We start from the raw sequence: 27,910 nt of genomic DNA, 5'->3' as shown, positions 1-27,910 counted from the left end.
TGATGTCAATGACAGGAAAGACAACTCTATTCTTTTATAATATATTTCTGTTTATCAGTAACTCGCTTAAAACCCAGAACACTCCCCCTCCCATCAGGACACCCATGGGAACTTTGACGTAATGAAGAATCAGAGCATGACTTCTCCCTCATCGCACGGCTGCTGAGGAGTAGAGCAGCAGCAGTCCTAGAGAGCTGTTGCGAGGCGGCAGGCGATAGCAAAACGCGCTTAGCGGTGAGTAAAAGATTAAGAGGAGGAAGGGACGAAGATCATCACAGCAGGAGGATTATATAGGAACAGGACACACATGATGCAGGGAAAACTGCTTTCTGATTCCAACTTTTGGGGAATGTGACCCAATACTCGGATATGAACGAGACCGGAGTCCAAACTCCGGAGCTGTGCGAGCAACAGATGCTGCTTGAGGACAACGGCGCAAACTGTAGCGACAGCTCAGGCGGGAACCTGTCGTTACACTGCTGGTTGCAGCTTCTGGCCAGAGAATCGGGCTCGGAATTCCAAGGGGACACCTCTAGCTTGGTGGTCCGGGTAATGATCGCCTGCGTGTACTCGGTGGTGTGCGCTCTTGGATTGGTAGGCAACGTCCTAGCGCTATACCTGCTGCACTCGCGTTACAGACAGAAGCAATCGTCCATAAATTGTTTCGTGATGGGTTTGGCTATCACAGACTTGCAGTTTGTGTTGACGCTCCCCTTTTGGGCGGTGGACACAGCTCTGGACTTTCGTTGGCCTTTCGGAAGGGTCATGTGCAAGATCATCAGTTCGGTAACTACGATGAACATGTACGCTAGCGTTTTTTTCCTCACCGCCATGAGCGTGGCACGATACTTTTCCATATCGTCGGCCCTTAAGATGCACAGCAGAAAGGCGGCGGCTAACCAGGCCAAGTGGACCAGTCTCGGAATCTGGGCTGTTTCTCTCCTGGTGACCTTGCCCCATGCTATGTACTCCACAACTGCCCAAGTATCGGACGAAGAACTCTGCCTGGTGCGTTTTCCAGAGACCGTCAACTGGGACCCTCAACTTCTGTTGGGTTTATACCATCTGCAAAAAGTCCTTCTGGGTTTCCTCATCCCTCTCATCGTCATCACCGTCTGCTACCTTCTCCTATTGCGTCTGGTGCTCAGCCGCCGAGTTTCAGGCGCCGCCGGCCCGGAAATGGAAAGTCGTCAAAACCGTCGCTCCAAGGTCACCAAATCCATCGTGATTGTGGTCCTGTCTTTCTTTTTGTGCTGGCTCCCCAATCAAGCGTTGACCCTCTGGGGGGTTCTTATCAAGTTTGACCTGGTGCCCTTCAGCAAGGCATTCTATAACGCGCAAGCTTATGCCTTCCCGCTGACCGTGTGCCTGGCGCATACAAACAGTTGCCTCAATCCGGTGCTCTACTGCCTGATTAGACGTGAATTCCGGGCAGGACTCAAAGAGATTGTTCTTCGTACTACGCCGTCCTTCAGGGGTTTGGCTTTGCTGTTACGGCGCAAAGGAAAAGTGGCGGAAGCGCCTGGGGTTATGGTACTGGTCCAAATGGACGTGTAAAAATGTTTTATACGAGGGACACGGACAGACGAATTCCATCCAGATTGAAAATGCCAACACTTCTACATCAGACCCCCGGGATACGACATTAATCCGGTCTGAGGTGGGAATTGCAAAGTGAAATTGTCATATAGCGGGGAATAGAAACCAATGATCATTAGCTGATACCTTCAAAACCCACAGTTCCCAAAATATAAACAATCAAATAAACTACCGTATTTATTCATGTAAACGCCTCAAACATTTTATGGAAGAAAAAGAACTGAAAGTTTGAGTCAAAATATGAATGTATTTTGCAGCAGTATCAGTCCAAAAATAACACTGATCACAAACATTTGATGCAACAGGAATTGAAATCGGGTTGCGACGGTGTGAGCACTGAATCAAAAGCACTGGATCACCATTGATTTAGATCATTGATGTTGATAGATGACGTGCGAAAAGGCATTCACTCTTATTTCATTTTGCAGTACCAGTGAAGAATGTTAGTGAATGGACAAAACAAATAGCAGTCCAGAAAGATATCAATAAAACCAAAAACGCACAGTGAGGGGAACTATTTTTTGCTTTATCTGATGATGAATCGGAATTTGAAGGACATTAAATACCTTAATTTTATGTTGGTATTGTGTTTAAAATTTACGTTGTCTATTGAAAATATCCAACCACTTTTGTGACTTATAATATTTAGTTTGAGCTTAATTTTTGTGCAGATTTTATATATATATATATATATATATATATATATATATATATATAGAGAGAGAGAGAGAGAGAGAGAGAGAGAGAGAGAGAGAGAGAGAGGATAAGCGGTGCAGATAATGGATGGTTGGATGGATGTATCGTTCCTACCACCGTTATTCCACACTTAAAATGAAAACTTCATAAAGCGAGGACAGCGTACCCCAGGGGTCCACGTTGTTTGTATTCAGTCCATAATCATGCCCAATGCAGAGGGACATGACCCACTTTCACGGTTTCCTCCAAGACTTTGCCCTGTTATATAACCACTGCTACGTTTTCTCCCCCCGTCTGTTTGTCCCTCTGCGCAAGTCGCTTCTAGCTATGTCCCCCCCTGTGGAATGTAATCATGAATATGTATCCATGTCAAACATGAATGAAATTCCGAGGGACGCGCCCTCGGCCGCTCATCTGCAGGGTCCTGCCATGTAATTCTCACTTAACACCCGACACATTGCGAGTGGAGAAATGTAATGTAAGATGATTTTCACAGTCCGCGAGGAAATGCTCATGACTGAGGGTTACTTCAGGTGCTTAAAATCCTTGAAAATGCTTGAATTTTACTGTGTTTTCAAAGATTGTATAGTGCTTAAACTTTGGGTGAAGTGCTTGTAAATGTTTGAAATTGTTGCCATGTTTCTCAATAAGTCAACTGAAAAATGACATCGACACTGCTCTTGGGTGGATTAGACATTGCATTTCTTCCCTCGAGATTAACGGCACCCGGCATTAGTTTGTTTGGCATTGCCTTGTAAAATGGCATCGCACCTTACGGGACAGGTGTATGCTACACCTAAATAGGGTACTATGGAATGTGTATAGGTAGGATTATGTATCAATTATGGACATTTATTATTGGTCATGCAAATAAATTAAGGTAAATTATAACAGGAAAAACTTCCTGCGACTGAAAATGTAAACTACATCGTCATTTTTCGCCAAGAGAAATATGCACGCAAAAAACTCAAGGTTAAAAAAATAATTTGTCTTTATAAATGCACACGCATGATTAAATATCCCAGATATATTTTGGGCTCTGCAAAATTCATGATTCACCTCAGATTTGTTTTAATTGTTCTGGAGAAATTCGATAATTGGCTTCGAAAGTGCTGGAATTTGGCCATGTCATGGCTGCCATGGCGCCCAATTCGGCCCACCCGTGTGGCGCCAGCTGCGGCTCATTAACAGATTGGCTTTCCATCTTTTTAAGCTCAATGCGCTCTCTCTTACTTTGTCAGTCCGTCTACGAACTTTTGCCCCGCAAGATGTGGGTTTCGACTCGGTCCTGTCCCTGTTGGTATTTCCTGTACGGTATTCTTCCCCTTTATTTTGTCCTGTTTACTATCGGTTTTCAGTTTAGTTTCCGTCTATTTTCGTCCTGCTTATTATTTTCTCCAGTTTTCATTCCCGTCTAGTTTGTCCTGTTTATTTTCAATATCCTGATTCATTATCTACCCTGTCTGTCCCTTCCTGTCCGGTATCGACCCCATCTGTTCGATATCAATTCGGGCAATCCTGTCTTTCCACGTCAGTCCGCTGCCTAACCTGCATGACTCCCCATTTCCTGTAAAATAAAAAGCTTGTGTGAGAACGTCACGCGTTTGGGTCCTGATCCTGATCTGGCTTTTGACAGGCCATGAAAATGTGTATGAACCCTGTCAAAGGAAAGGATGGTTTGAGGTTGATGCCATGGGTATAACCAGCCCCCAATTCAACCCAAGCAGCCTAAAAAATTATAGTAGTTAAAAAAAATCTTTAAATCAATGAAGGACAGTGCAGGCCTAAGTAGAAAAACCGCAATCTAAAATGTAATGAAATGTGAACAACGCAGCGTCTGAAATACTTCCCTGCCTTAAAATGGTTCAGTCCACTTGGTTCCTAGCACATCTCTTGCTCCCCACCCCTTTCTCTCGGCGAGTATCACTTGCTGCATAGTATCACTTGTAGTATAGTGGCGGAGTCTGTGGCGGCTCCGGTGTATTACGGTAAGAGTATGTTATTATGGAAGCCCAAGAGGGCCATAATTCAAGTTCAAAAAAGGAAAATGAACAATAAAAACAGTCCTCAAATGAAAATTAAATTGATAAAAACGTCTTTTAAGATAAAAAAGAAGCCTTTCGCGAAATGTTTTCATAAAAATGCTATCATAATTCATTTTCACATGTTACATGGCTATAAAGGGCAGCACGGCGGCGCAGTGGTTAGCGAGTGTGCGGCACAGTTCTGAGGTCATGGGTTCAAATCCAGCTACCGTCAGTTTGCAGGTTCTCCCCGTGCTTGCGTAGGTTTCCTCCGGTCACTCCGTTTTCCTCCCACATTCCAAAAACATGCATGTCCAAATTGTCCCTAGGTGTGAATGACCGAGCGAATTGTCTGTCCCTGTGTGCGCCTGCGACTGGCTGGCAACCAGTTCAGGGTGTCCCCTGCTCACTACCCGGAGATGGCTGGGATGGGCTCCAGCACCCCCGCGACCCTACTGAGGATAAGCGGTCCAGATAATGGATGGATGGATGGATGGATGGATGGATGGACATGGCTATAAAGTGAAATGAAAAACGTAAAATCGCCTCTGGTTTTCTGGGTGTGTAAGTTGTTTCACGTTTAAAGATGAATTGCATTATTTACAGTTTTAACTTTTATTTTTCATCATGAACCTACAGGGGCTGCAGTTTGACTTTGCACCAGAGGCAGCAGGCATGAATTCTATGGTGATAACATAATCATTGCACTTTTAAGATAATTAAAAGATTCTGAGCTAACTATAGATGATACTGAGCTGAAAATTTAAGTGAATTAATTCATTTGTGGAGCATTTGGTTTACGCCAGACCCCTTAATAACAATTTATAAACCTTTCTCAGGTAATTAGCTGATGCCTTCAGCTAATTACAAGTTATGTATGACATATATGTAAATAATTCAATAACATCTAGAATAGATATGTAGAGGGAAATGCAACTTTATTACTTTTAGTGTGACGTAACCTGAGCTGGTACATCAGAGTTAGTGGGTGGAAGCAGAGGTGGAAGAAGACAGCAAATTAAGATTTAACAGATTTTAAAATGAAGCTACAGTATTGCTTTAGTTACATGATTATTAATAATTGTCCCGACCGTCGATTCATTAGAGCCAGTGGCTTTGTTTCGGTTGTTATCATGTTTTTGCTTCTCCCTTTAGCATCACTGAAACAAAGATAGTGTAACAAGGAGCTGTAAAAAACGTCTTATTTCCTATTGTAATGTGAAAACATCATTAAGGTGGGGGCACTGTATCCAGGGGGTCCACTGTAATCGGAACAAAGAATTTTAAAATAAATAGAATGAGAGGATCATCTGTTTTAAAATAACCTAAATCTGTGCATGGATTAAAACAAGCCACAATTACAGCGAGTAAACATTATTGGGACGAAGAACAAATCGAAAACTGCAACTTAACTTAGATAGTACCTAACCTTGACATCTAATACATAGTGTCATCCTCCAAAACTGCCCAATAATAATTTTCGCTTAAATATAAATGTGATACAAGATACTTGAGTGTTTACCTCTTTTGACTGTTGCAAGGTCTACGTTTCAAGCTTTTGCAATTACGAGGGAAAAAAATCCCAAAATTCAGTCACCCAATTAGCTAACCAACAAATTAAAGGATGAATGAACAAATGAATCAACTAACTTACTAGCTAACTAACTGTTACGTTTTGGGGGTGATGGACCCATTTGGAGGAAGCAGGAAATGGAGGCTGCAGAAACGTGACGGTTGAAGGTCCTTGCTACTCACCGCCAAGAGAGAAAACCAGGCTGAGGAGCCTTCTCGCCGTCAGGACTAGAGACTAGGAAGCGGCCGAGGGACAGGAACCAAAATTATTCTGTTTCCACTGCCATGCCAAGTCTCTTTGCTTTTGTTCCTGTTCGGATATTTTGTTAGTGGTTTAGTAAACATGTGTTCGTTTGTTACTTTATTCCTTGCATTTTCCATTTCCAGTTTTTGTTTTTGTTTCTGGTTTAGACTTTGTCAGATTTGGGTTCGTTTGAAAATTTTGTTGATCCATAAACCCTAGTTTGTTTGTCACTTTGTACCTCCTTTTGTTATTAAATACCATCGCTTATTGTGTGCACCCCTGCCTACACTTCCTGCTTCCCCCACCTGGGTCCACCACCCCGTAAAACCACAGATCTTCACTTTCGGGCAGGTGTACACAAGACCCGAACACTAACTACCTAATAAACTAACAATCCAACAGACATACTGTAGAAAATTGTGCATAATGTCAAGGTCCCTGGTGGCTGTTTTGCCCTTTAAGGGCTCTCCTTGAAAATGTCACATGACCCCAAAATTGGAGTCGGTATTTGTCAATTGAGAGCACTGTGCTGTAATTTTTTAACCAATGACAGGTGATGAAATGGGTTCTTCCTCACATGGAAATAATAGGATTTCTAAATGGCACGTTTAAAAGAGAAACATATAATTGTGTACACAAAATTGTTGAACTACCTTTATCAGTAAAGCCTCAAACCTACATGATGTTAACATCTGATTATATACATTATTTTACACGGCATAGGAAAAAAAAACAAAAGTGTACCATTCATAGTTGGACAAAGTTTGTTAATGTAAACTTTTAAATAAGTTGATTTGAAAATTGTGTAAGTCACCCGTGTTAATTCAAACATGTCCGTAAAGTTGATCACAATTGCTTGATAAAAAGCAGATGTCTTTGTGTCTGTTAAACAGGGTGGTGGTTTCATGTAACAGTTTCACAATTTAATTGTTTCTATCTGTGTTTTTCCTCGAGCAAGTCATAAAATAAAGGCGCAATTTGCTTGTTATCATTCTTATGTTGATTTTTTGTTAGTTTATCTACTGAAATGTTCAGCAAGATAAGAGAAGTTTCTAGGAAAAAAAGTAAAGAAAATTATATATATATTAAACTTAAAGGGACAGTGTGTTTTTAAATACTTTTTCATTTCATGAGTCTCACCGAGAGGGAGCTGAAATAATTGTCCGCCATCTTCCTGTTAAGAGTACCCCTAAAACAAAAAACAAAAAAAACCTGCGAAAGGCTTTGCAAAATAAATAAGAAAAATGGGGCTATTTGATCTCTTTGTCAGGACCAGAACGGAGACAGGACCCAATTGCGTTACGTTTCTCTTAGTTTTACTGGGAAGAAAGGAAAGGATTGCACACACGATCCAGTGATCGGTGATAGCTGGTCGCGTGAAGCAGGTCGGTCTGAACGCTGAAGTGGCACTTCCGTGGCGAGCGATGGCGGTGTCGGGAACAGAGAAAACGGGTCAGTAGCCGGGACAGGAGAGCAAAAAACGTGGTCGGGATCAGCAACGAGTCGAAAGCCAGGAGAGGAGAGTAAACGTGGTCAAGATAAAAAAACGGGTCGAAGCCGGGAAACAGACGAGAGCAAAAACAAGAGTGAGTCAGGGTCAACAAGCTTGCCTAGAGTAAAATGAGGTTCGCAGATGGACTGACAACAGGTGACAGAAAAGAGTGGGTTTGAATAGGGACAAGGAGCCAATCAGAGTCCGATGCAGTTGGCGCCAAAAGAGCAGGCACAGGTGCTTCACATCAGTAATCATGACACTCTTCAGATATTTAGCACTTGTTTTTAGTTGCGACACAAAACATTATAGTGACAGTGATAAAATGATACACACTGTCCCTTTAAAAAATAGGGAAGAATAAAATAAAAAATGTGTTATGTGTTATGCTTTGCGGGTAGACTCAATAAAGGGAAAGGAGGAACAGAGACAAAAGACGTGTTTAAAAAGAGGGAAGGTATTTAATATCAAAAGAAGGTGCAAATTGACAATAAATGACATGTCCGAACAAAATCAAACCTGACAAATTCCAAACTGGAGAGAGAAATTCCAGGAGCAAAGTAACAAGTGGCCACTAAACCAAAAACAAAACATCCGAACAAGAATCCAAAATCAAACAAAAACGCAAACCTGGCATGCCAGTGAAAGGCTCCACCTGGGTCCTTTAGTGGTCATCTCATTCTGTTTGTTACTTTATTTCCATTTCAGGGTTGATCTTTGTTTCTGGTTTTGATATTTGTTTTGTGACGCGATGTTTGTTTGCTACTCATCTCATCTCGTCTCATTAGCTTATCTTCATTAGGGTCGCGGGGGAGCCCATCCCAGCCATCTCCGGGCAGTGGACAGGGGACACCCTGAACTGGTTGCCAGCCAATCGCAGGGCACACAGGGACAGACAACTTGTTAGCTCATTCATACCTAGGGACAAATTGCACCGGCCAATTCACCTGAAATGCATGTTTTTGGAGTGTGGGAGGAAACCGGAGTGCCCGGAGGAAACCCACGCAAGCACGGGGAGAACATACAAACTCCGCACAGGAAGTCTGGAGCTGGATTTGAACACACGACAGGTTCCCATGACATGAACTGTGCCGCACAAGCGCTAACCACTGCGCCGCCGTGCTGCCTTTGTCTGCTACTTTGGTTTTTAAATACCATCCTTATTTTAAGCACCCCTGAGTCATGTCCTGCTTCCCTTTCACCTTGGTCCACCCGCGAAAACAGTTTGCACCGACTGCACATTGAACCATGGACTTTTTCGGAACATCAAGTGAGCATGTCCAGGTGGTAAAAAAGAAAAAAACAATTATCGTTTAAATGAAAACCACAAATAAAACTTGGTGTTGTTATTGTTTGGCCATCCGAGACCCAGTCCCTGCCAAGAAATACGACCAGAGCTCCAACAACCTGTCAGCATTTCATTAAATTTGCACTACTTTGTTATTTTATGCAGAAACAAGAAAATCCTCATGGGCATTGTGATGCTACTCACGTATGACTTCTTCTTTTGTTGCACCAACCACCAAAAATAATAATGGTAATGCATGGTACCAGCTTTTGCATAATCACCTGTGGCACTTTCCTTTTCCCACTTTCCTAAAACATACATGTTGTGAGAAAATTAGTGCGTGTCCACAAAGGCTTGAGGAAATGAATGGATAAAGGAATTTGATTAATTCCTAGAGGTAAAGCCATGCTAATGTCGGGGAAGGGTGAAAGGCACTGACCTGAGAAAATTAGAAAACTACTGGACTGCATGGAGGAGATATGGTTTTTAGCCTGGTATATTTTAAGTATATTTGGCCAAGCTGAAAAGCAATATCCATTTCTTTCAGGGAATGGGGACTCGACCTATTTTCTTGGCATCTGGTATTTAATTTTGGAGAAGTCGGCCCAGTTTTGCTTGGCAAACGGATTTTGAGTTGGTATTTCTGTGGGCAAAACTCTCAAAGACACGAGAAATCAGATGTTTTGGTTAGAAACAAGGCTTATTTTTTGAACAGTCTTTCCAAACTTTGGTCTAAAATATTACTCAGGAAATACCCAACTTTTTAGCCCAATAATTATCAGTAGGGCATTCCTCTAGGATGCTCTAGGATATAACCTAAAAATATTTCAGTGGATTACTTGATAAATCTGATTAGACATTGAATATTTTCCGAATCTTACGTGTATAAATCCTGATCGGCACGTGTACGTGTTCGTTTGTGGCTTATAGGCTTCTAAATGGCTGAACCGATTTTTGTGAAAATGTTCACAGTTAAGCGGCAGTAGCTCAGGAGGTAGAGCGCTCGTCTTGGGATCAAGGGATCCCGGTTCGAATCTCTGCTCCATCCGTGTTACATGTCGAAGTGTCCTTGGGTAAGACACTGAACCCCTAATACCCCCAATAAGCAGGTTAGTGCCTTACATGTCTGCAAGGCCGTTATTGGGAAATGTGGAGCACATTGTAAAGCGCTTTGGGAAGTCATCGACTTGAAAAGCGCTATATAAATGCAGATCATTTCATTTTCATTTCATTTCATTTCATTAAACTTTAGGCATCTGCAAGTGCTTTTAGCTAGGTCGGGTGTCAAGGTACCCCCAATAAATACCTACAAAAATAAAATAAAAATCTGCTTCTGTGTACAAGCGGTTCTGGAGCTGCATGCTGCCACACGACTCTTTGGCACTTCCTAGTGGCTCCCTGGCTCTTTTTCAACAAACTACGACCCCCAAGAACTTCACCAACCAAAGAAGAATGCCCTGGAATGCCAAGCCCAACAACGCCGGGCTATAGTGCTTGTTCCGATTGCGAAACCCCGCAAAATTATGCGATTAAGGTCTCAGTCCCGAGGTGTCAAACTACTTTGAGCTCGGGGGCCACATTGTAGAAAAAAAATCTCTCTTTGTGGACACGCACTAATTTTCTCACACTCATAGAGAAGAGAAAAAGAGAAAGAAATTGAGAGCGGCTGGGAGAGTTCAAGAGAAAGAGAATAAGAATTCCATTTCAATTTGAATACACAGTTGAGCTTTCCGATTGATTGTTTGCACCCACAGTTTCCCTCTTCCTGGGTACATTTCTGCCCCATAACAAACACAGTGATACACACGAAAACTACAATAAAAAAGAAAGAAAATTTAAAACCTTAAGCGCATTGTTATATTTCTCCAGCACATTTCCATTAAATTTCCTACACCCACGGGGAATATGCTAAGTGCATCTATCTCTATATAGTGGATGTCACAATTGTATCCATCGGTGTTTAGTGTAAGTCTAGCCAACTATGAAGACATCTTGTAAACACACAAGTTGAAGGAATGGAGGGGGGAAACAAGCAAGGGATGAATTAAATCATTCTTTAATGTCAAAAATTACTCATTTAAAATTGTACCATTTTAACCATTTTCTTTATTTAAATAATTACTTGTATCAACCTCGAAGCCCGGCCAGCCTGACGTAAATTCGGGCCGGGTTCGGGCCGGGCTCAAGATCTTACCCTTTTCATCAATTGTATTGTTAAGGTATATGCTAATATAATAATGCTTTATGATATATTGCTAATTATTATGTAAAATTATGCACAAAATGACTTAATTATTTAAAACCAATATTATACTCAGTGTTGATTTTACCTCTCCTGCGACCTAAGTGATGGGTCCCGGGGGACTCGCATGCTCAAAAATCTATGGGTCCCAACAGAGATCTATGGGTCCCCAAAATTTAAAGTTATCGAGGTTGAAATTGTAAATTGGCGACAAATATGTAATATAAATCAATGCATTAATTCAGCTTTAATCGTCACAGTTTATTGGTAATACAAATCTGTTATCAATTTTTCAGTCCACAACAATATTGTACATTATACAAAATAATATGGCTGAAATAATTATATTAATCCATATTTTCATTCTGTTTTAATCATCACAGTTAATTGGTAATACAAAGCAGTTATCACTTCAGATTTTTCACTTCACAATATTGTACATTATACAAAATAATAATACTGACAGGGAGCCAATCTGTCAACCAATCATCACAGTTAATTGGTAATACAAAGCAATGATCACTTCAGATTTTTCAGTTCATAAATTCTTCGTGGTTTGCTGTCCCACCACAGTTGTAATGCCTTCTCAAGGTCCAATGCATTATTATCCTCCTCATAGCGTAACCAGGAATATAATTTAGTCCATTTTGGCAGAAAAGCCATTTTCTTGCTAGGAGTATTCTTTTGTTTATTTTCTTTCGTCGAATCGTTCGCTTCAACACACATGTTTTTCTTGCCTTCGCGATCTTCCGAATAATTTCTCTGCCGTTTTTTCGTGCCGGAATTATTGCCGTTGTTATCAGTTTCTGCATTACGTTTTGCATTATTACTGACACTGAAGAATTAGCAATTTTGTGTTGATTTTCACCTAATACTAACTGTTTTTTCGGAGACATACTTAACATTCACTCAACGACAACCAACACAACTATGACGTAATGTCGAAGCAACGAGATCATGTTTGCCGAGATCGGCGTGCAGACGAAAACTCGAACCGCGAGACCAAAACAACAATGGTGGATCTGCCTGACAAAAAGTTTGGAGTGCGGTAAATCTTTGTTAAATTTTGTGTCAAAAAAGTTGCGTCCCAGGGACGCACGTTGATTTGACACGATGCGTCCCCAGCAAAAATGATGTGTCTAGGACGCAGGGATGAGAACACTGTATACTACTCAATTGCAATAGTCAAGATGGCGGCGCGCGCGAGTGCAGCGGCTTCAGGCTCTCCAGTTCGTCTTTTTGTTTTTAGTGTTCTTTTATCCCTCATATTTTCCCTTTGACTCCTTTCACAACAACAACAACATCCACAACATCCCAAGGGATATACAGTGACCACCGAGATCTCCCTGAGTGATCTGCCTGCCGTCAACGACGGAGACGGCACAGGGAGCAAAAGTAAAAACAAGGCTGCTGCTCGGGCCTAGGCTAAGAAGGCTACTACAACAGACCAGCCGCTTCCGAGCATGTTCCTGACCAATGCAAGATCCACCGTCCACAAAATTAGTGAATTTGAGCGGCGGATCGCCACCAACAGCTTCGTCCGAAGTTGCAATATTTTTGTCATCACGGAGTCTGGGCTTCCCCGACGCCGCAGTCCAACTAGCGGGACGCACGCTACACCGGCACGACCGAGACAGGGACTCCGGTAAAAACAGGAGTGGGGGACTATGCACTGCAATAACAGCCACATACTGCTCACTCGATATAGAGTTTCTAGCAGTATCGTGTAGACCCTTCTATCTACCGAGAGAGCTGTGGTCATTGTAATTGCTGTTTACGTTCCACCGGATGCTAATGTTAGCATAACACTAAATCTCCTGCCCGCTGCTATCAATAAACAGCAGCTTGCACACCCCGACGGAACTTTTATTGTCGCCGACGACTTTAATCAGGCATGCTTAAGGACTGTACTTCCCAAATTCACTCAATACGTGGACTGAGAAACCAGGGGAAAAAACACTGGACCGTGTGTACAGTAACATCAAACATGCGTACAGGATCCGGCCATCTCTGTCTGTCAAGTCAGCAGCCAAGCTTGATCAAGCTAGCAGCCAAACCAGTGGGACAAAGCCAGCAACCTCAGAAAAACCTCAAGCCATCAGCAGTCAACCTCTGCTTCAAAACCTTGTATCCTGTGGTCCTCGTCCCAACCGGCTCTCGAGCCTACCATGATTCCTCATCACTCTACAGCCAAGGACCTAAAGACTGGGCCATCATCTTTATCAAAGAAGAACTTCGCAGAAATTCTCGTGTTTGTTAGGTATTTGTATTGGTGTGACGTAAAATGAGGAATTCTATCAAAATACAATAAATAATAATCAAGCCAATGTTGTCCATTCGAATGGTGGCGGTTTAAGTTCTCAACTTGTAGTTGTTTTGTATTATTTTGTTATTATTGTTTTGCGTTCTATTCAAGCTTCTTCAGTAGATGATTAGTAAAAGAAAAGTCCATAAATCCAAGAGTGTGTGTGTCTTGATTGAAGTATATTGAACGATCAAAACGGTCAAAAGAATTCACCTAAAATGTGTGTAGCCACCCTTCAGAATAACTAAACAAAGTTTTTCATCTGTTTTTTCGACATCATGATCTAAAAACGTATGTGGTGCTCCAAAAAGGCGAGTTTTGAAAAGAATAAACTCGGCTCTTTGATTCAATTGGTCAATAAACTGTTTGTTAGAATAATTTTTTACTGCCCATATTCGCTACATTGCAAAGATGTTCTAGTAATATTCTTAACATGTGTTCGGAAGGAAAGATTTGGGTCGAATGTGATACGCAAGTAAAAAAAAGAAAAAGAAAAAAAAGTTAACTTTTTTAGAGGTTTGATTTTGAGGCTGTGTTTCTTTCATGAACAAGGACTTTCTTTGTCACAAATTAGCATGTGCACCCGATATCCATTTCATTAAGGCCGGTTCAAGGGGTGTCAGCAACAAAAATAATCAACTAAAAGGGAAAGCAATCCCACACTTAAATTTAAAGCTCCAATTTATTGGCCTCTGTTGTTTATTTCACGAACAAGAACATTTTCGTCCTAAATTAGCATTTGCGGCTAATATAATTTTCATTAAAAGTGTTACAGATAAGACGGTTGGTAATCAAAGGATATGATTTTCAAACAACAACCACAGAAAAAACAATTAGCATCCAAGAATACCCAAAACAGCTGCTCTGATAAGATAAAATTGTAATTATTAAAAAACTTTACATCGAGATCCAGGCCTCAAATTAAAAGGAAGGGGCGAAACAAGTGGGTGTTTTTCTTGGTCGATCTTGAAAAAAGTTAATTTTTGAGTATTTTCTAATGATAGGTGGGGCTTAAACTCGCGCAAAAGTTGGATGACATATTGTAAACAGGGAAAATCAATAAATTCGACGACTAAGACCATGTCCAGGGTGGCTGTTAAGATTTGCCTGAAGGGCTGATGCATGTTGTATTTTTATTTACATTGGGTTTTCAATTTCAACTTAAACTTTATTGTTAAATATGCTATATGTTAAACATGTAGCACAGAGGAAATTACTTCCTTGCGTGCAAACATGCAATAAAGAAGGCACAGTACAGCAAGTTAAAAAAAAAGTATGTGTTTAAAAGTTTAAAAATATATAAGGTTGAGGATAAAACATGTACAAAGCAAAGCTGGAATTTAAATAATGTAGAGCAAATAAGCCCAGCACAAAAATGACTTGAATGACGACATTCTTTGTTTCAAACAACTCTCTTTGGAATTAATGGAACAGACTCACCATGTACAATAATTAAATCTGATAAAATGAAGTTTTAAATGTAATTAAAACATTCAAGGCAACGAATTGATAAAATAATGTTCTCACAATAGGTAATTATGTCGATTGGAGGGAAATTCTCAAGTACAGATTACTACGCAAATTTCTAACTTCTTTGGCTTTCTAACAATATTAGCAACTTCAAACACTGTCATCCGATACTGGTGGTCAAAGATATCTGAGACCATGCCCTGTCAGACAGGACGAAAGTAAGACTGAAATTACTTGCGCTCGTTTCTTGGTTTTATTGAAAGGAAGGAAATGACAAGGTGGGATTCTTCGATCCGTTGGTTGGCGGATTGACGGAACTTGACAGGCGGGTGAAGGCTTGGCGGGAATGGACAGGCGTAATCGTAGTGTTCGGAAAAGAGTTCAGGAGTCAGACGGGCAGGGCAGATTACAGAAACGGGTCAGCAACGGAGATCAATCAGAAGAAAACAGGGAGCAGGCAAAGAGTCAGAGGTACGGGCTTACTGAGCTGAAGGCAACAGGTAGCATGAATACAATCAGACAAAGTGTTACTGGAAGCTGGGGATTTAAATGTACAGAGTGCGCCAAATAGCTGTCCGTGCTGTTGGCGCCAAAAACCTGAGCACAGGTGTTCCCAATACATGTGATAGTGACAGAAACCCCCACCCCCCCCTCAAGGGACGGCTCCAGAAGTCCCCATAAAAATAAAAATAAAAATAATCCGACAGGCAAGAGTAAACCAACAGGCAAAAGTATAATCCGACATGCAGGAACATAATCCGACAGTCTGGCCAGTTAGAACTCCTCTGAGCGGACCGATGCTCCATCGTCATCTTCAGGCGGTGTAGTCGATGATGGACCCGGAGAATGTAGTCATTGGTCGGACACCCCTAGGACGACCTCGGCGAGGAGCAGGTTGATCTGGATACTGGCGGTGGAACTCGGAGATGAGCGAGCCATCCAGGATCTGCGGGGTGGAGATCCATGATCGTTCCTCCGGGCCGTATCCCTCCCAGTCCACGAGATATTGGAGACCGCGTCCTCTACGACGATAGCGGAGCAGACGTCGCACGGTCTAGATGGGGTCACCATCCAGGAAGCGAGGGGCTGGGGGGGAGGTTCTTCAGGTACCAGAGGGCTCTGGCGGACAGGCTTAATGCGGGAAATATGAAACGTCGGGTGAACCCTCATGGTGCTGGGCAGGCGCAGGCGGACTGCCGAAGGACTAATAATTTTGTCCACCGGAAACGGTCCCGGGAATCGGGGGGGCAACTTCTTTGACTCCACCTGGTGTGGAAGGTCCTTGGAGGACAACCATACTTGCTGGCCCACCTGGTATGTCGGGCCGTAATTCTTCTTCGGTAAGCCCCCTTTGAATAACTTTGGACGGCCCGAAGAAGAGCAGCCCGTGCCTGAGCCCAAGTGCAACGACAGCGGCGGGCATTTGCAAGAGCCGACGGATAGGAAACCTCTTCCTCTTGGTTGGGGAACAAGGGTGGCTGGTAGCCATAGACGCACTGGAAGGGAGACATGCCAGTGGAGGAGCAGACAAGGGAGTTTTGGGCGTATTCCACCCATACCAGCTGTTGCACCCAGGAAAGAGGTTCACGGGAAACCAGGAAGCGGAGAGCCGTCTCCAGTTCCTGATTGAGACGTTCAGATTGGCCATTAGATTGCAGATGGAACCCGGACGAGAGACTGACCGAGGCCCCCAGGAGACGGCAGAACTCTTTCCAAAATCCCAAGGCAAATTGGGGACCTCGGTCTGAAACAATGTCTTTTGGGATTCCATGGAGGCGGAAGACATGCAGTTGGACCACCTGCGCCGTCTCGTTGGCGGACGGAAGTTTGGGCAAGGCCACGAAGTGGACCTTTTTGCTGAACCGATCCACAATCGTCAAAATGGTTGTACTCCCTTCCAAGGCAGGCAGCCCAGTAACAAAGTCCAAGGACATGTGGGACCAAGGACGGCTGGGGACTGGTAATGGCTGAAACAATCCGGCAGGGGGTCGATTCGAAGTCTTCTGCCGGGCACAGGTTTGGCAAGCCCCGATGTACTCCTGAATGTCCTTAGCCAATGAGGGCCACCAGAAATGCCGGGCCAGGAAGTTGCTAGTGCGGGTAGCACCCAGGTGACAGGAGAGGTGAGGGTCGTGCCCCCATTGAAGGACCTCCGACCGTAGGGCTTCCGGGACGAATAGCCGCCTCTCTGGACAAGTACTGGGGCCTGTTTGGTCTTAGAGGGCCTCCCTGACCTGGTCCTCAATGTCCCAGGTAAGAGTGGCCAGTAACCGGGACTCAGGAAGGATGGCTGTCGGACCCTGGGAATGATTGTCCTCCTTTTGAAACTGGCGAGAGAGGGCATCTGGCTTGACATTGCGGGACCCGGGGCGGTAGGAAAGGGTGAAGTTGAAACGGGTGAAGAAGAGTGACCAGTGGTATTGTCTCGGGTTCAAACGTTTAGCAGGACGGATGTATTCAAGATTCTTGTGGTCAGTCCAAACTAGGAATGGAACTGGCACCCCTTCCAGCCAGTGGCGCCATTCCTCAAGGGCCAATTTTATTGCTAGCAGCTCACGATCCCCCACGTCATAATTGCGTTTGGCGGGTAATAAGCGACGTGAAAAGAATGCACAGGAGTGCATCTTTTGATCCTCGGCTGACCTTTGGGAGAGAACAGCCCCAACACCAACGTCCGAGGCATCCACTTCAACAACAAGCTGACGCCCCGGGTCAGGTACTTGGAGGATGGGCGCCGTCGAAAATCGAGTCTTGAGGGCAGAGAATGCTTTGTCGGCCGCAGGAGACCATCGGAAAGTTTCCTTGGGGCTTGTGAGAGCCGTCAGGGGATCCGCTATCGTGCTATAGTTTGGCGAAACCCAAGAACTGTAGTCAATGCATGGTCGTAAGGAAACATCTTTCTTGCCAACAAAGAAAAAACCTGCTCCAGCCAGGAAAGAGGATGGCTGAATTATTCCGGCTGCCAAGGCCTCCGAGATGTATTCCTCCATGGACTGTCTTTCGGGTGCAGAAAGGGAACAGAGACGACCCCGCGGGGGACTAGAGCCAGGCAGAAGGTCGATAGCACAGTCATAGGGGCGATGTGGAGGAAGGGAAGTGGCCTTGGCTTTGCTGAAGACTTCCCGTAGCTGGTGATAGCAGGCAGGGACCTTGGACACGTCAGGAGGAGACTTGGAAGCCACGGGTCGGGGTGATATGCAAAACGTAGACAGGTTTGATGGCACTCGACGCCCCACTCAAACGCCAATCAAAGTGAGGGTTGTGCCGTACCAGCCATGGATGGCCCAAAACGAGTGGCTGGCCGGGGGATGGGAGCAGGTGTAACCGAATTTGCTCTCTCAGAAAGTCTCATCTCCATTGGTTCGGTAACATGGTTAACTGTGCCCAGAAGACGGCCATCCAGTGCTCGGGCGGTGATAGGAGTAGCGAGGGAATTCAATGGAATCTTGAGTTTGTGGGCGAGGGAGAGGTCCAAAATGTTAGCTTCGGCCCCGGAATCCACTAGCGCGCAAAGTCTCTGTTGGGTACCAGCAATCAAGAGATGCACCTCGAGGGAAGGTCGAGAAGTTTTAGAGGACGGGATAAGGGCAGAACTCAATCGGACGCCTCCGTTTTCCGACGAGCCCCCCGTTGAGATTCGATGCCCTTTGCCGCCGCAATACAAAGTCCCTCAGAAACCCCCCGCCGGCACTCTTCGGCCGATAGCGCTGCCCGATTAATCTCCATGGCTTCGTGAGTAACTGTCATCGGGGATCGGACCCGTGCTTGGACCCGACGGTCAATTCGCGCCGTCAGTACAATGGCTTCGTCGAGGGCAGAAGGCGGAGTATGGGACACCAATTCGTCCTTCAAGTAATCGGCCAAACTGTGGAGATAAGCGTCCACTAACGCTTCTGCATTCCAATTACACTGGCTAGCGAGTGTTCAATGGAGTAATTGGCGACCGAACGTTTTTCTTCGCGAATGTTAAGCAGGGAGCGGGATGCGTCAGACGAGGCAGACCCAGTATCGAATACTTTCAGGATCTCCTGGGAGAATAGTGCAAACGAGAAACATGCCACCGATCCTCGTTCAAACTCAGCGGTACCCCAAAGCCGAGCTCTCCCAGTCATGCGGTTAATGACAAACGCTACCTTGGTTCCCTCGGATCGAAAATTTCGGGGTTGGAGATCAAAAATGAGTCAACAGTTTACGAGGAAGGCACGGACTTGTGTAGGTTCGGCGCAAAACTTTTCGGGTGCACCCACATGGGGTTCTGCTGCTTCGGAGACATGCGAGGTAGGCAATGGAAGACTCGGCGGTAGTGTTTGTGGACTCGGAGATGGGTTGACGGAATGCGGAAATGGTGACGTCAGTAATTTTGACAGCTTCTCAGACAGGCTCGCTACCTGCTGTTGGTTCTGTAGCAAGACTTTGCTGTTGCAGAAGACCTTGTTGCTGTTGGACTTGTTGTAGTAGTGTGGCGACGTCACTTGCGGACTTCTGTACGGCACTCTCGGTCCATTGTAGCTATTGTAGAGCGGAAGGAGGCTCCGAATTTCTTGGTTCTTCCTTCGGAGAAACGTGTTCTGATCTCATGATGTGGTCTGATTGTTCTGTCAGACAGACCGAAAGGGAGACTGAGATCACTTGCGCTCGTTTCTTGGTTTTATTGAAAGGAAGGAAATGACAAGGTGGGATTCTTCGATCTGTTGGTTGGCGGATTGACAGAACTTGACAGGCGGGTGAAGGCTTGGCGGGAATGGTCACGGACGGGCGTAATCGTAGTGTTCGGAAAAGAGTTCAGGAGTCAGACGGGCAGGGCAGATTACAGAAACAGGTCGGCAACGGAGATCAATCAGAAGAAAACAGGGAGCAGCCAAAGAGTCAGAGGTACGGGCTTACTGAGATGTAACAGGTAGCATGAGTACAATCAGACAAAGTGTTACCGGAAGCTGGGGATTTAAATGTACAGGGTGCGCCAATCAGCTGTCCTGGCTGTTGGCGACAAAAACCTGAGCACAGGTGTTCCCAATACATGTGATAGTGACATGCCCAAGGAGGCATGATCTGGTCGAGCATCCCTGGCCCATATAAAAGGAGTAGCTGTCAATAGCTCAATTTCTTTATCTCCTCCCTGGCTCATTGCAAGTGTTTTTTTGGGGGTGGTTGAACAATCTTATTGACCCTATTAACAGCAAATAAACAATGTGAGGTTTGAACAATTTTTCTCTACAATCCTAACAGCAATTAAGCATATTCACAATTTCGTTATATCTGACAATATGACGTTTTAACAATTTTTTCGACATTTTTAACAGCAGTTAAACACACAATTTCATTATATCATATCCCAACAATATGAGTTTTTATCAACACTTTTAACAGCAATTAAATACATTCACAATTTCATTATATCATATTCTAACAATATGAGGTTTGAACAGCAGTTAACTAATGTGTAAAGGGCAATACTATTGTGCAAGGGCATAGCTCTGTCTTCTCAAGTGGGATTCCATCCCACCCTCCCAAGCAGCATCCTCCAGTCCTCTACCTACCCGGGATGCTCAGATGGGTCCTCTCCCCTCTTATTTCTACCTTCCACAACCACTCAAATAACCAAGCCGTTGCTGCCAGGACCCCCACAGTGGAGCTACGGTTCTCTCCTCCAGGTGGGTGCAGATGATTCTTCTTTATGGCTGCGTCCTAGGCTTGTCGCCCGCAGATTGTATGGTATCTGCAGCTCATTGCAAGTGGACCTCTTCACACAGGCACTACGACCTTGATATCACCACATGGGCCATATGTTGTGACCATAAGGAGCAACAACAAGCAAGAGGACGGTTGCTGGTTCTTGGGAATGAGCGTTTTTTTCTGTACAAGGGAATATCCACAAATTGACAAGAAATATAGAAGGAAACTTTCTTTTTGTGCTAGTAACTTTCACACTTTGCGGTCGAAAACTCCCATAATCCCTTGCGCCTTCCCCTCCCTTTTTTTCCTATCTTTAATTCTCTGTGTAATAAATCGTGTGTTCTATTTCAACTGGGCTGGTTCATGGAATCCGTTTCTCGGGACTAGTAATTCATATCGGAACACAGATAACTCAAAGTAATAATGTCATTATTTTTGTGTAAGAAATTCTAGCATCCTTCAGAGAAAAAAGGAATTATGGTGTCGCACAAGCAACACCTAGAGGCAAATTCGTTTACTGATAGCAGTAAAGAATTATTCGTTTCAATCCTAACGATTTTCAAAATTAAAGCCAGAAAAATCCCTACAATAGAGTAGTTTTGCATTGTTTTGGCAGACGGGGGGGAGGAGGTATGGCAGGGAGAAGGTTTAGTATTGACAGACTGATAGAAGAATCGGTCCTTCTGGATCTGGCTCTTTGACTCAGACTCAGTCTTTTCCCTGACAGCAGCAGGTTGAAAAGGATGCGAGGTTGGTGGTCCCCTGCTGCGAGGTTGGTGGCTTTGTGTGTTTATTTTCTAACAATAATAATCACATCTGCCCCACTCGCATAGCGTTTCTCGCAAGTTTTATTAGAAGAAAGGGAAAGAGTTGCGCCCACGATCCGGGGATTGCTGGACGAGGGAAGCAAGTCGCTCTGAACACGGAAGTGAGACTTCCGTGGCGAGCGATGGCGGTGTCGGGAACGGAAAAACAGGTCAGTATCCGGGAGAGAAGAGCAAAAAGGTGGTCGGGATCGTAAACAAGAGTAGACTTGGTCATGATCAAAAACGGATCATTACTCTGGGCGGGAGAGCAGACGTTGTCAAGATCGAAACGGGAGAGCAGACGTTGTCAAGATCGAAACGGGAGAGCAGATGATGTCGAGATCAAAACGGATCGTAGTGGGAGACAAACAGGAGCAAAAAAGCGAAAAAGGGCTGCCGTGGTAAAAACAGAGATTTGCAGATGGACCGACAAAACGGGACTGACAGGACAGAGTTTAGACACTGACAGGGAGCCAATCTGTCAACAAGCCGCAGCTGGCGCCAAACGGGCGGGGCCAATTGGGCGCCATGGCAACCGTGACATTTTCAAGTTTATAATTACTATCTCAAGTAGACCCTGAGATACGGCCCCCCACCTTTAAATGATTTCACTTTACTGTGTTGGATACATTTTATTGGCCTCACTTAACGCAATTTATCCGCGAGGACTTCAAAAAACATCTCATCTCATGTTTGTATGAGTTTGAATGTTCTTCCCGTGCTTGCGTGGGTTTCTTCCGGGCACTCCGGTTTCCTCCCACGTTCCAAAAACATGCATTTCAGGTGAATTGGCCGGTCCAAATTGTCCCTAGGTGTGAATGAGCGAATGAGTTGTCTGTTCCTGTGTGCCCCTGCGATTGGCTGGCAACCAGTTCAGGGTGTCCCCTGCCCACTGCCCGGAGATGGCTGACCCTCATCACCGTCCATGTGGCACCGATCTTTGTGAGTACTGAATTTGAAAAGAGCAGCATGTGTTGACCCAAAGTCACATTGCACTGTTTCTGTAGCCTTGAACCTGTTCGATGGGACACAATGGCTGACGAAAGTTTCTCTAGTTGCCATGACGATGCCGGCATCAAATAAGTGGCAGCTAAACGTCAAGAACTGGGTTTAGATTGATCTGTATTGTCTAGTTTTGGATCAGTTTTATATTGTTGTTGTCATTCATTCTGAACATGCATTACAAGTACTGCAATGCTTCCTGATATTTGTCAATTCCTCAAAACAAAAATATGTAAAATAAAAAAAAAATGAGGAAGCTACATAAACCAGAAAACAAAGGAAGAGAAATACAAAATACATATTTAGAAAGGAGAGGGCAGAAGCGGATCTTATTACCTCCCACCCTTTTACAAAACAAAAACAAATATACACATGTATACCCATATATATACACGGAGATGGGTAGTAACTGAGTACATTTACTCCGTTACATTTACGTGGGTAAGTTTTGAGAAATATTTTTAAATCCCTATACTTTTGTCTTTACTTGAGTAAATTTGTGAAGAAATAACAGTACTTTTACTCCACTACATTAGATAACATTGAAATTGTTACTTAATAAATCCCCTCCACGTAAGTAAGCGCTTTTTTGTCTCCGTTAAGGCGCATTTATTTGACGGCAGGCTCGACCATGTTTAATCAATCAACCGTAGCTGCCTCGTCATGTGACCCTATTCAAATTCAGCTAGGGGAAACCAAAAATGTCACTTAGCAATACCGATCTGTGAAAACACAGAAGAGTAGGAGCCCCCTGGCCTCACCTCAAAAGCATGTTCCTCTTGAAAAGGCTGCCAAGCACCCGCGTCCAATATGCAATATATATATATATATATATATATATATATATATATATATACACATAAGTGAGTGAGTGGACTGCATTTCTATAGCGCTTTTCAAGTCACTGAAGAGCTTTACAATGTATTTCACACTTACCCACTCATACACACACGCACCGACAGCGGCTTCAGCCATGCAAGGCGCCTGCTTATCGAGGGCATTAGGGGTTAGTGTCTTGCCCAAGGACACTTTGACGATTATCTTGGAGGTGATAATTAGCAATGTGTCCAAGACATGGTTAGAATATGGGATTAGTTTTCGGGAACGTAAATATAAGTTGCTTTTTTGTATATCCCGACAAAATAAATGGTTAGTTGCAATTTAAGTGTGAAATTTCTCATGGCTCAAGAAGTTGCTTTGGAAGCAAATTGTAGATTGTCTTGTATCAGTCCTGGTTAGACATTTTGGATCATACAGAACAATGCGTGGAATTTCAGAGAAATGTGTGACTGAATTGTCATCAATACAGTAATACATGATGATGATTTAGATTCACATTTTGGATTTAAAAGATTGCACTCAGTGCCACTAAAGACTAAAAAAACATAGATAGACAGACAGACAGACGGACGGACGGACGGACGGACGGACAGACGGACAGACAGATAGACGGACGGACAGACAGATAGACAGACAGACAGACAGACAGACAGATTGATAGATAGATAGATAGATAGATAGATAGATAGATAGATAGATAGATAGATAGATAGATAGATAGATAGATAGATAGATAGATAGATAGATAGATAGATAGATAGATAGATAGATAGATAGATAGATAGATAGATAGATAGATAGATAGATAGATAGATAGATAGATAGATAGATAGATAGATAGATAGATAGATAGATAGATAGATAGATAGATAGATAGATAGATAGATAGATAGATAGATAGATAGATAGATAGATAGATAGATGGAAAGATACTTTATTCATCCTCACAGGGAAATTCACACACAAAAAAACGTCCAGGATTGTAACTTTTTGTAAAAATTGGAGATTTTTCAGGACTATAGCACTAATTTTGTAGTCATTCTGAGTCCAAGCCTTCAATGTAACAACATGTCGAAAAGTGAATAAGTATCTTCTAAATGCTCATGCGCATACACAAAAAACATCCCCTGTCATTTATGTCTTTGTTGTGATGGCAAAGCCACCCTACTTACCCTGTTGGCTTTGTTAAAAACAGCATCAAACACAGCAAAGATTCTGACCCTTGAAATGAGAAGGCTTCTGTTTCCTCTCCAATGGGCTACATTGTAATTGTCTAGGCGACGGGCGGCTAGACACGTGCGTATTCATATATACAGTGGCTTGCGAAACTATTTGGCCCCGTTGGACTTTGTGACCTTTTGCCTCATTTCCGTCTTCAAAGATAAAAATATAAAACTGTAATTTCTTGTAAAGCATCAACAATAAGTGGGACACGAGCATGAAGTGGAACATACTTTATTGGATGTTTTAAACGTTTTCAACAAATAAAAAACAAAAAATTGGTTGTGCAAAATTATTCAGCCCCTTTACTTTCGGGGCAGCAAACTCTGTCCAGAAGTCCAGTGAGGATCTCTGAATGATTCAATGTTGATCTAAATGACTAACGATGATAAATGGAATCCACCTGTGTGTTATCAGGTGTCTGTAAAAGTGCACCTGCACTGTCATAATCTCAGAGGTCTGATTAAAGCGCAGAGAGCATCATGAAGAACGAGGAACACACCAGGCAGGTCCGGGATACTGTTGTGGAGAAGTTTAAAGCTGGATTTGGATACAAAAAGATTTCCCAAGCTTCAAACTTTTTGGCAACAATGCGAGACGTTATGTTTGGCGTAAAAGCAGAACTGCTCATCACCCTCAACATAGTAGTAGTAGTAGTAGTAGTAGTAGTAAGTAGTAGTTACCATCACTTTTTGTTTTTCCTTGTTTTGTCGTGTCTTGTTCTACGTAGTATTGAACATCACTGTTACTCTTTTGTTTTTGTCATGTCCTGCCTTGTTTTGTTTTGTTTTAAGTATCACTGAGCATACTGTAAACATTTGTCTTGTCATGTCTTGTTTTAAGAAGTGTTGAACATCATTATTTGTTTTGTCTGGTTTTGCTTTGTAGTAGTATTTAACATCACTGGTTTAAGATCAGGTAACTGTGCAATTTTGTATTTGTAATCCTGTGCAGTCCTTTGAGACATTTTTGTGATTAAGGGCTATATAAATAAATGTGACTGACTGACTGACTGACACTATTTGTTTTATATTATCTTATTCTGTTTACCGTATTTTCCGCACTATAAGGCGCACCGGGTTATAGGGCGCACCCCGAAAAAATATTTTTTGGTCCTATTTTTGACATACATAAGACGCACCGGATTATAAGGCGCTATAATGGGAACGTGGACAAAACAGTCAGATAGTTCAGTCCAACTGATTACCCCCTTAACATTCCGAAAGCTTGCAAAGACGCAAATACCTGTCGAGAACACGTGCGTATGCGGTGTCCGTATGATGTCACACAAATGCATCGTTCCATCATTCGGAAGGTTAAAGTCTTGGGATTCAAGAAATGATAACCATTCCTTAGTATCTATTTTCTTTTTCGCTCGCAACTTTACTGTGCATATGACAATAAACACTTGGAATTGAGTTGAATTTAAAAATGGACACTCCATTCCATCCATTATCTGCACCGCTTATCACAGAAACATCGAGTTCAGTCTGAAACAAGATACAGGGACAATATAAAACCCGGAATAGCTCACCGAAGTCGTTGTGTTCATAATAATGTGCAGGCAATGTCCTCTTATATCTGTGAATCCAGGAGAATACAATATTTACAAATACAGAATAGAAAAAAATGCTTTCTCTATGGCGTCAGCCACATGCTATACGCATTCATCTTTTTCGGCCAATTGCAGGCTTTGTTTCGCCGTTTAAGCCAATGGCAGCCTGTAAATGATAAAAAGGATCCGCCCCTTGACTTCCGAATAACTTTAGCCAATAGTGATCGATTCAAATGATAATTGACACATTGGTTAGCCAATGAAACGCCGGTAAATAAATCCCAGCATACACGACGTACTACTTGGCGTTCGGGGGAAAATCGAGTCGGCGGCTGCAAGTTAGTTGGAAAACTTTGCAACTTTAAAATTGATCCATAAATAAGGCGCACTGTATTATAAGGCGCATGGTCAGCTTTTGGAAAAAATAAAGGCTTTTAGGTGCGCCTTATAGTGCGGAAAATACGATAGTCATTTTAAGTAGTATTGAACATCAGTCTTGTTTCATTTGGTTTTGTCTTTTTTCTTGTCTTGCATTAAGTAGTATTGTACTATCTGTTCTGTCTTGCCCTGTTATGATGTGTCTCAATTTAAGCAGTATTGAACATCACTATTTGTCTTGTTTTCTTTTGTTTTGACTTGTTTTTAAAGTGTTCAATACAATTTTGTTGTCCTTTTTTGTTTTTGTTTTAGTGTTGGACCTCAATTTCTGTCTTGTCTTATCTTGTTGAGTCTTGTATTGATCAAAGTAGAATCAAACATCACACATGTCTTTTCTTGTTATGTAATCTTTTGTTTTAAGTAGTATTGTCTTTTCTTGTTTTGTCCCTTGCTTTCCTGTCCTATTTTGTCTTTGTTTTGTTTTTTCTTGCCTTGTTATTCAAATATATCTGTTTTGGAGAAATGTGTACATTTTATTGTATCACAAGTATCAATTTAATACTCAATTTTCCGATTGACGTATGGGCGCAAAAAGTATTGTACTGCACAATAGTAGGAAATAGTGACATATCGAGGTTAGGACTTCTTAATTTACTCAGTAAATTACATCATTTTCATAGTAGTTATTGCACATATAGTCGAATTTATAGTTTTTAATAAAAAGAACAGAAAAAAACACACTGAATACTGTTTTATTGGAAGAAAGAGAAAGGGTTGCGCCCACGATCCAGTGGTTGTTGGACGCGGGAAGCAGGTCGCTCTGAACGTGGAAGTGGAGCTTCCGTGGCGAGCGATGGGAACGTAAAAATGGGTCAGTACAGGACAGGAGAGCTAAAACGTGGTCTGGGTCGTAAGCGAGTCGTAAGCCAGGAAAGGCGGGTAGACGTGGTCGGAGACAAAAAGAGGTCGAAAGCCGGGACGGGAGAGTAGACGTGGTCAGGATCAAAAATGGGTTGAAGCCGGGGGACAGGCGGGAGCAAAAACAGATGGGAGTCAGGGTCGAAAAAAGGCTTGGCTAGTGTTAACTGAGGTTCACAGACGGACTGACAAAAGGGGACGGATAGGAATGGGTTTAAATAGGGAAGGAGAGCCAATCAGAGTCCGAGGCAGTTGGTGCCAAAGGAGCGGGCACAGGTGATGCATATCGGTAATCATGACAAATACAAGCAAAATTTTAAACGTCTAACGCTGAGCATTCAAGTCTGCCTAGTGTCTCATAATCCACATGCCGCACAAGCAATTGTTCAATTAAACGGTACCATATGGAACTGAACTTGCTGTAAAATCTATCTTGAACAACTACAAAGTTGCACTTAAAGAAGAAATCAACCACAACACGCCATTAAATCGATTCTCAATTAAACCCCCAGGAACTGGAAGCCATCATAGGAGGTGGTGTGACGTCCCTGCAACGGTGACTTTTTCAGCTTCAGACGGAATTGG

General features: G+C 43.1%; 1 protein-coding gene across 3 annotated transcripts; it reads left to right on the top strand.

Annotated features, from left to right (window-relative positions):
• The first annotated feature begins 179 nt into the window (after window positions 1–179).
• On the top strand, window positions 180–27,910 carry rxfp3.2b (relaxin family peptide receptor 3.2b). Of its 3 annotated transcripts, none has more exons than XR_015852255.1 (2): window positions 180–1,660; window positions 27,838–27,910. XR_015852255.1 is itself a non-coding variant. In XM_088350016.1 (1 exon), exon 1 carries the CDS (start codon window positions 370–372, stop codon window positions 1,555–1,557), a length of 1,188 nt encoding a protein of 395 aa, XP_088206142.1. In that variant the 5' UTR covers window positions 180–369; the 3' UTR covers window positions 1,558–2,708. The 3 variants fall into 3 exon arrangements, 1 of the variants encoding a protein (XP_088206142.1); XR_015852254.1 differs by lacking the exon at window positions 27,838–27,910 and adding an exon at window positions 20,448–20,602; XM_088350016.1 differs by lacking the exon at window positions 27,838–27,910 and having other exon boundaries at window positions 180–2,708.

Source organism: Urocampus carinirostris, chromosome 12 (assembly GCF_059441175.1).
Source record: "Urocampus carinirostris isolate Australia breed hairy pipefish chromosome 12, RoL_Ucar_1.0, whole genome shotgun sequence".
NCBI classification, from domain to species: Eukaryota; Metazoa; Chordata; class Actinopteri; order Syngnathiformes; family Syngnathidae; genus Urocampus; species Urocampus carinirostris.
The sequence above is the reverse complement of the archived record's forward strand: the minus strand, read 5'-3'. Positions and strand labels throughout refer to the sequence as shown.

Bases quoted from the DNA above. Each gene is read 5' to 3' on its own strand.
- rxfp3.2b (XM_088350016.1), top strand. From the start codon at position 370: ATGAACGAGACCGGAGTCCAAACTCCGGAGCTGTGCGAGCAACAGATG.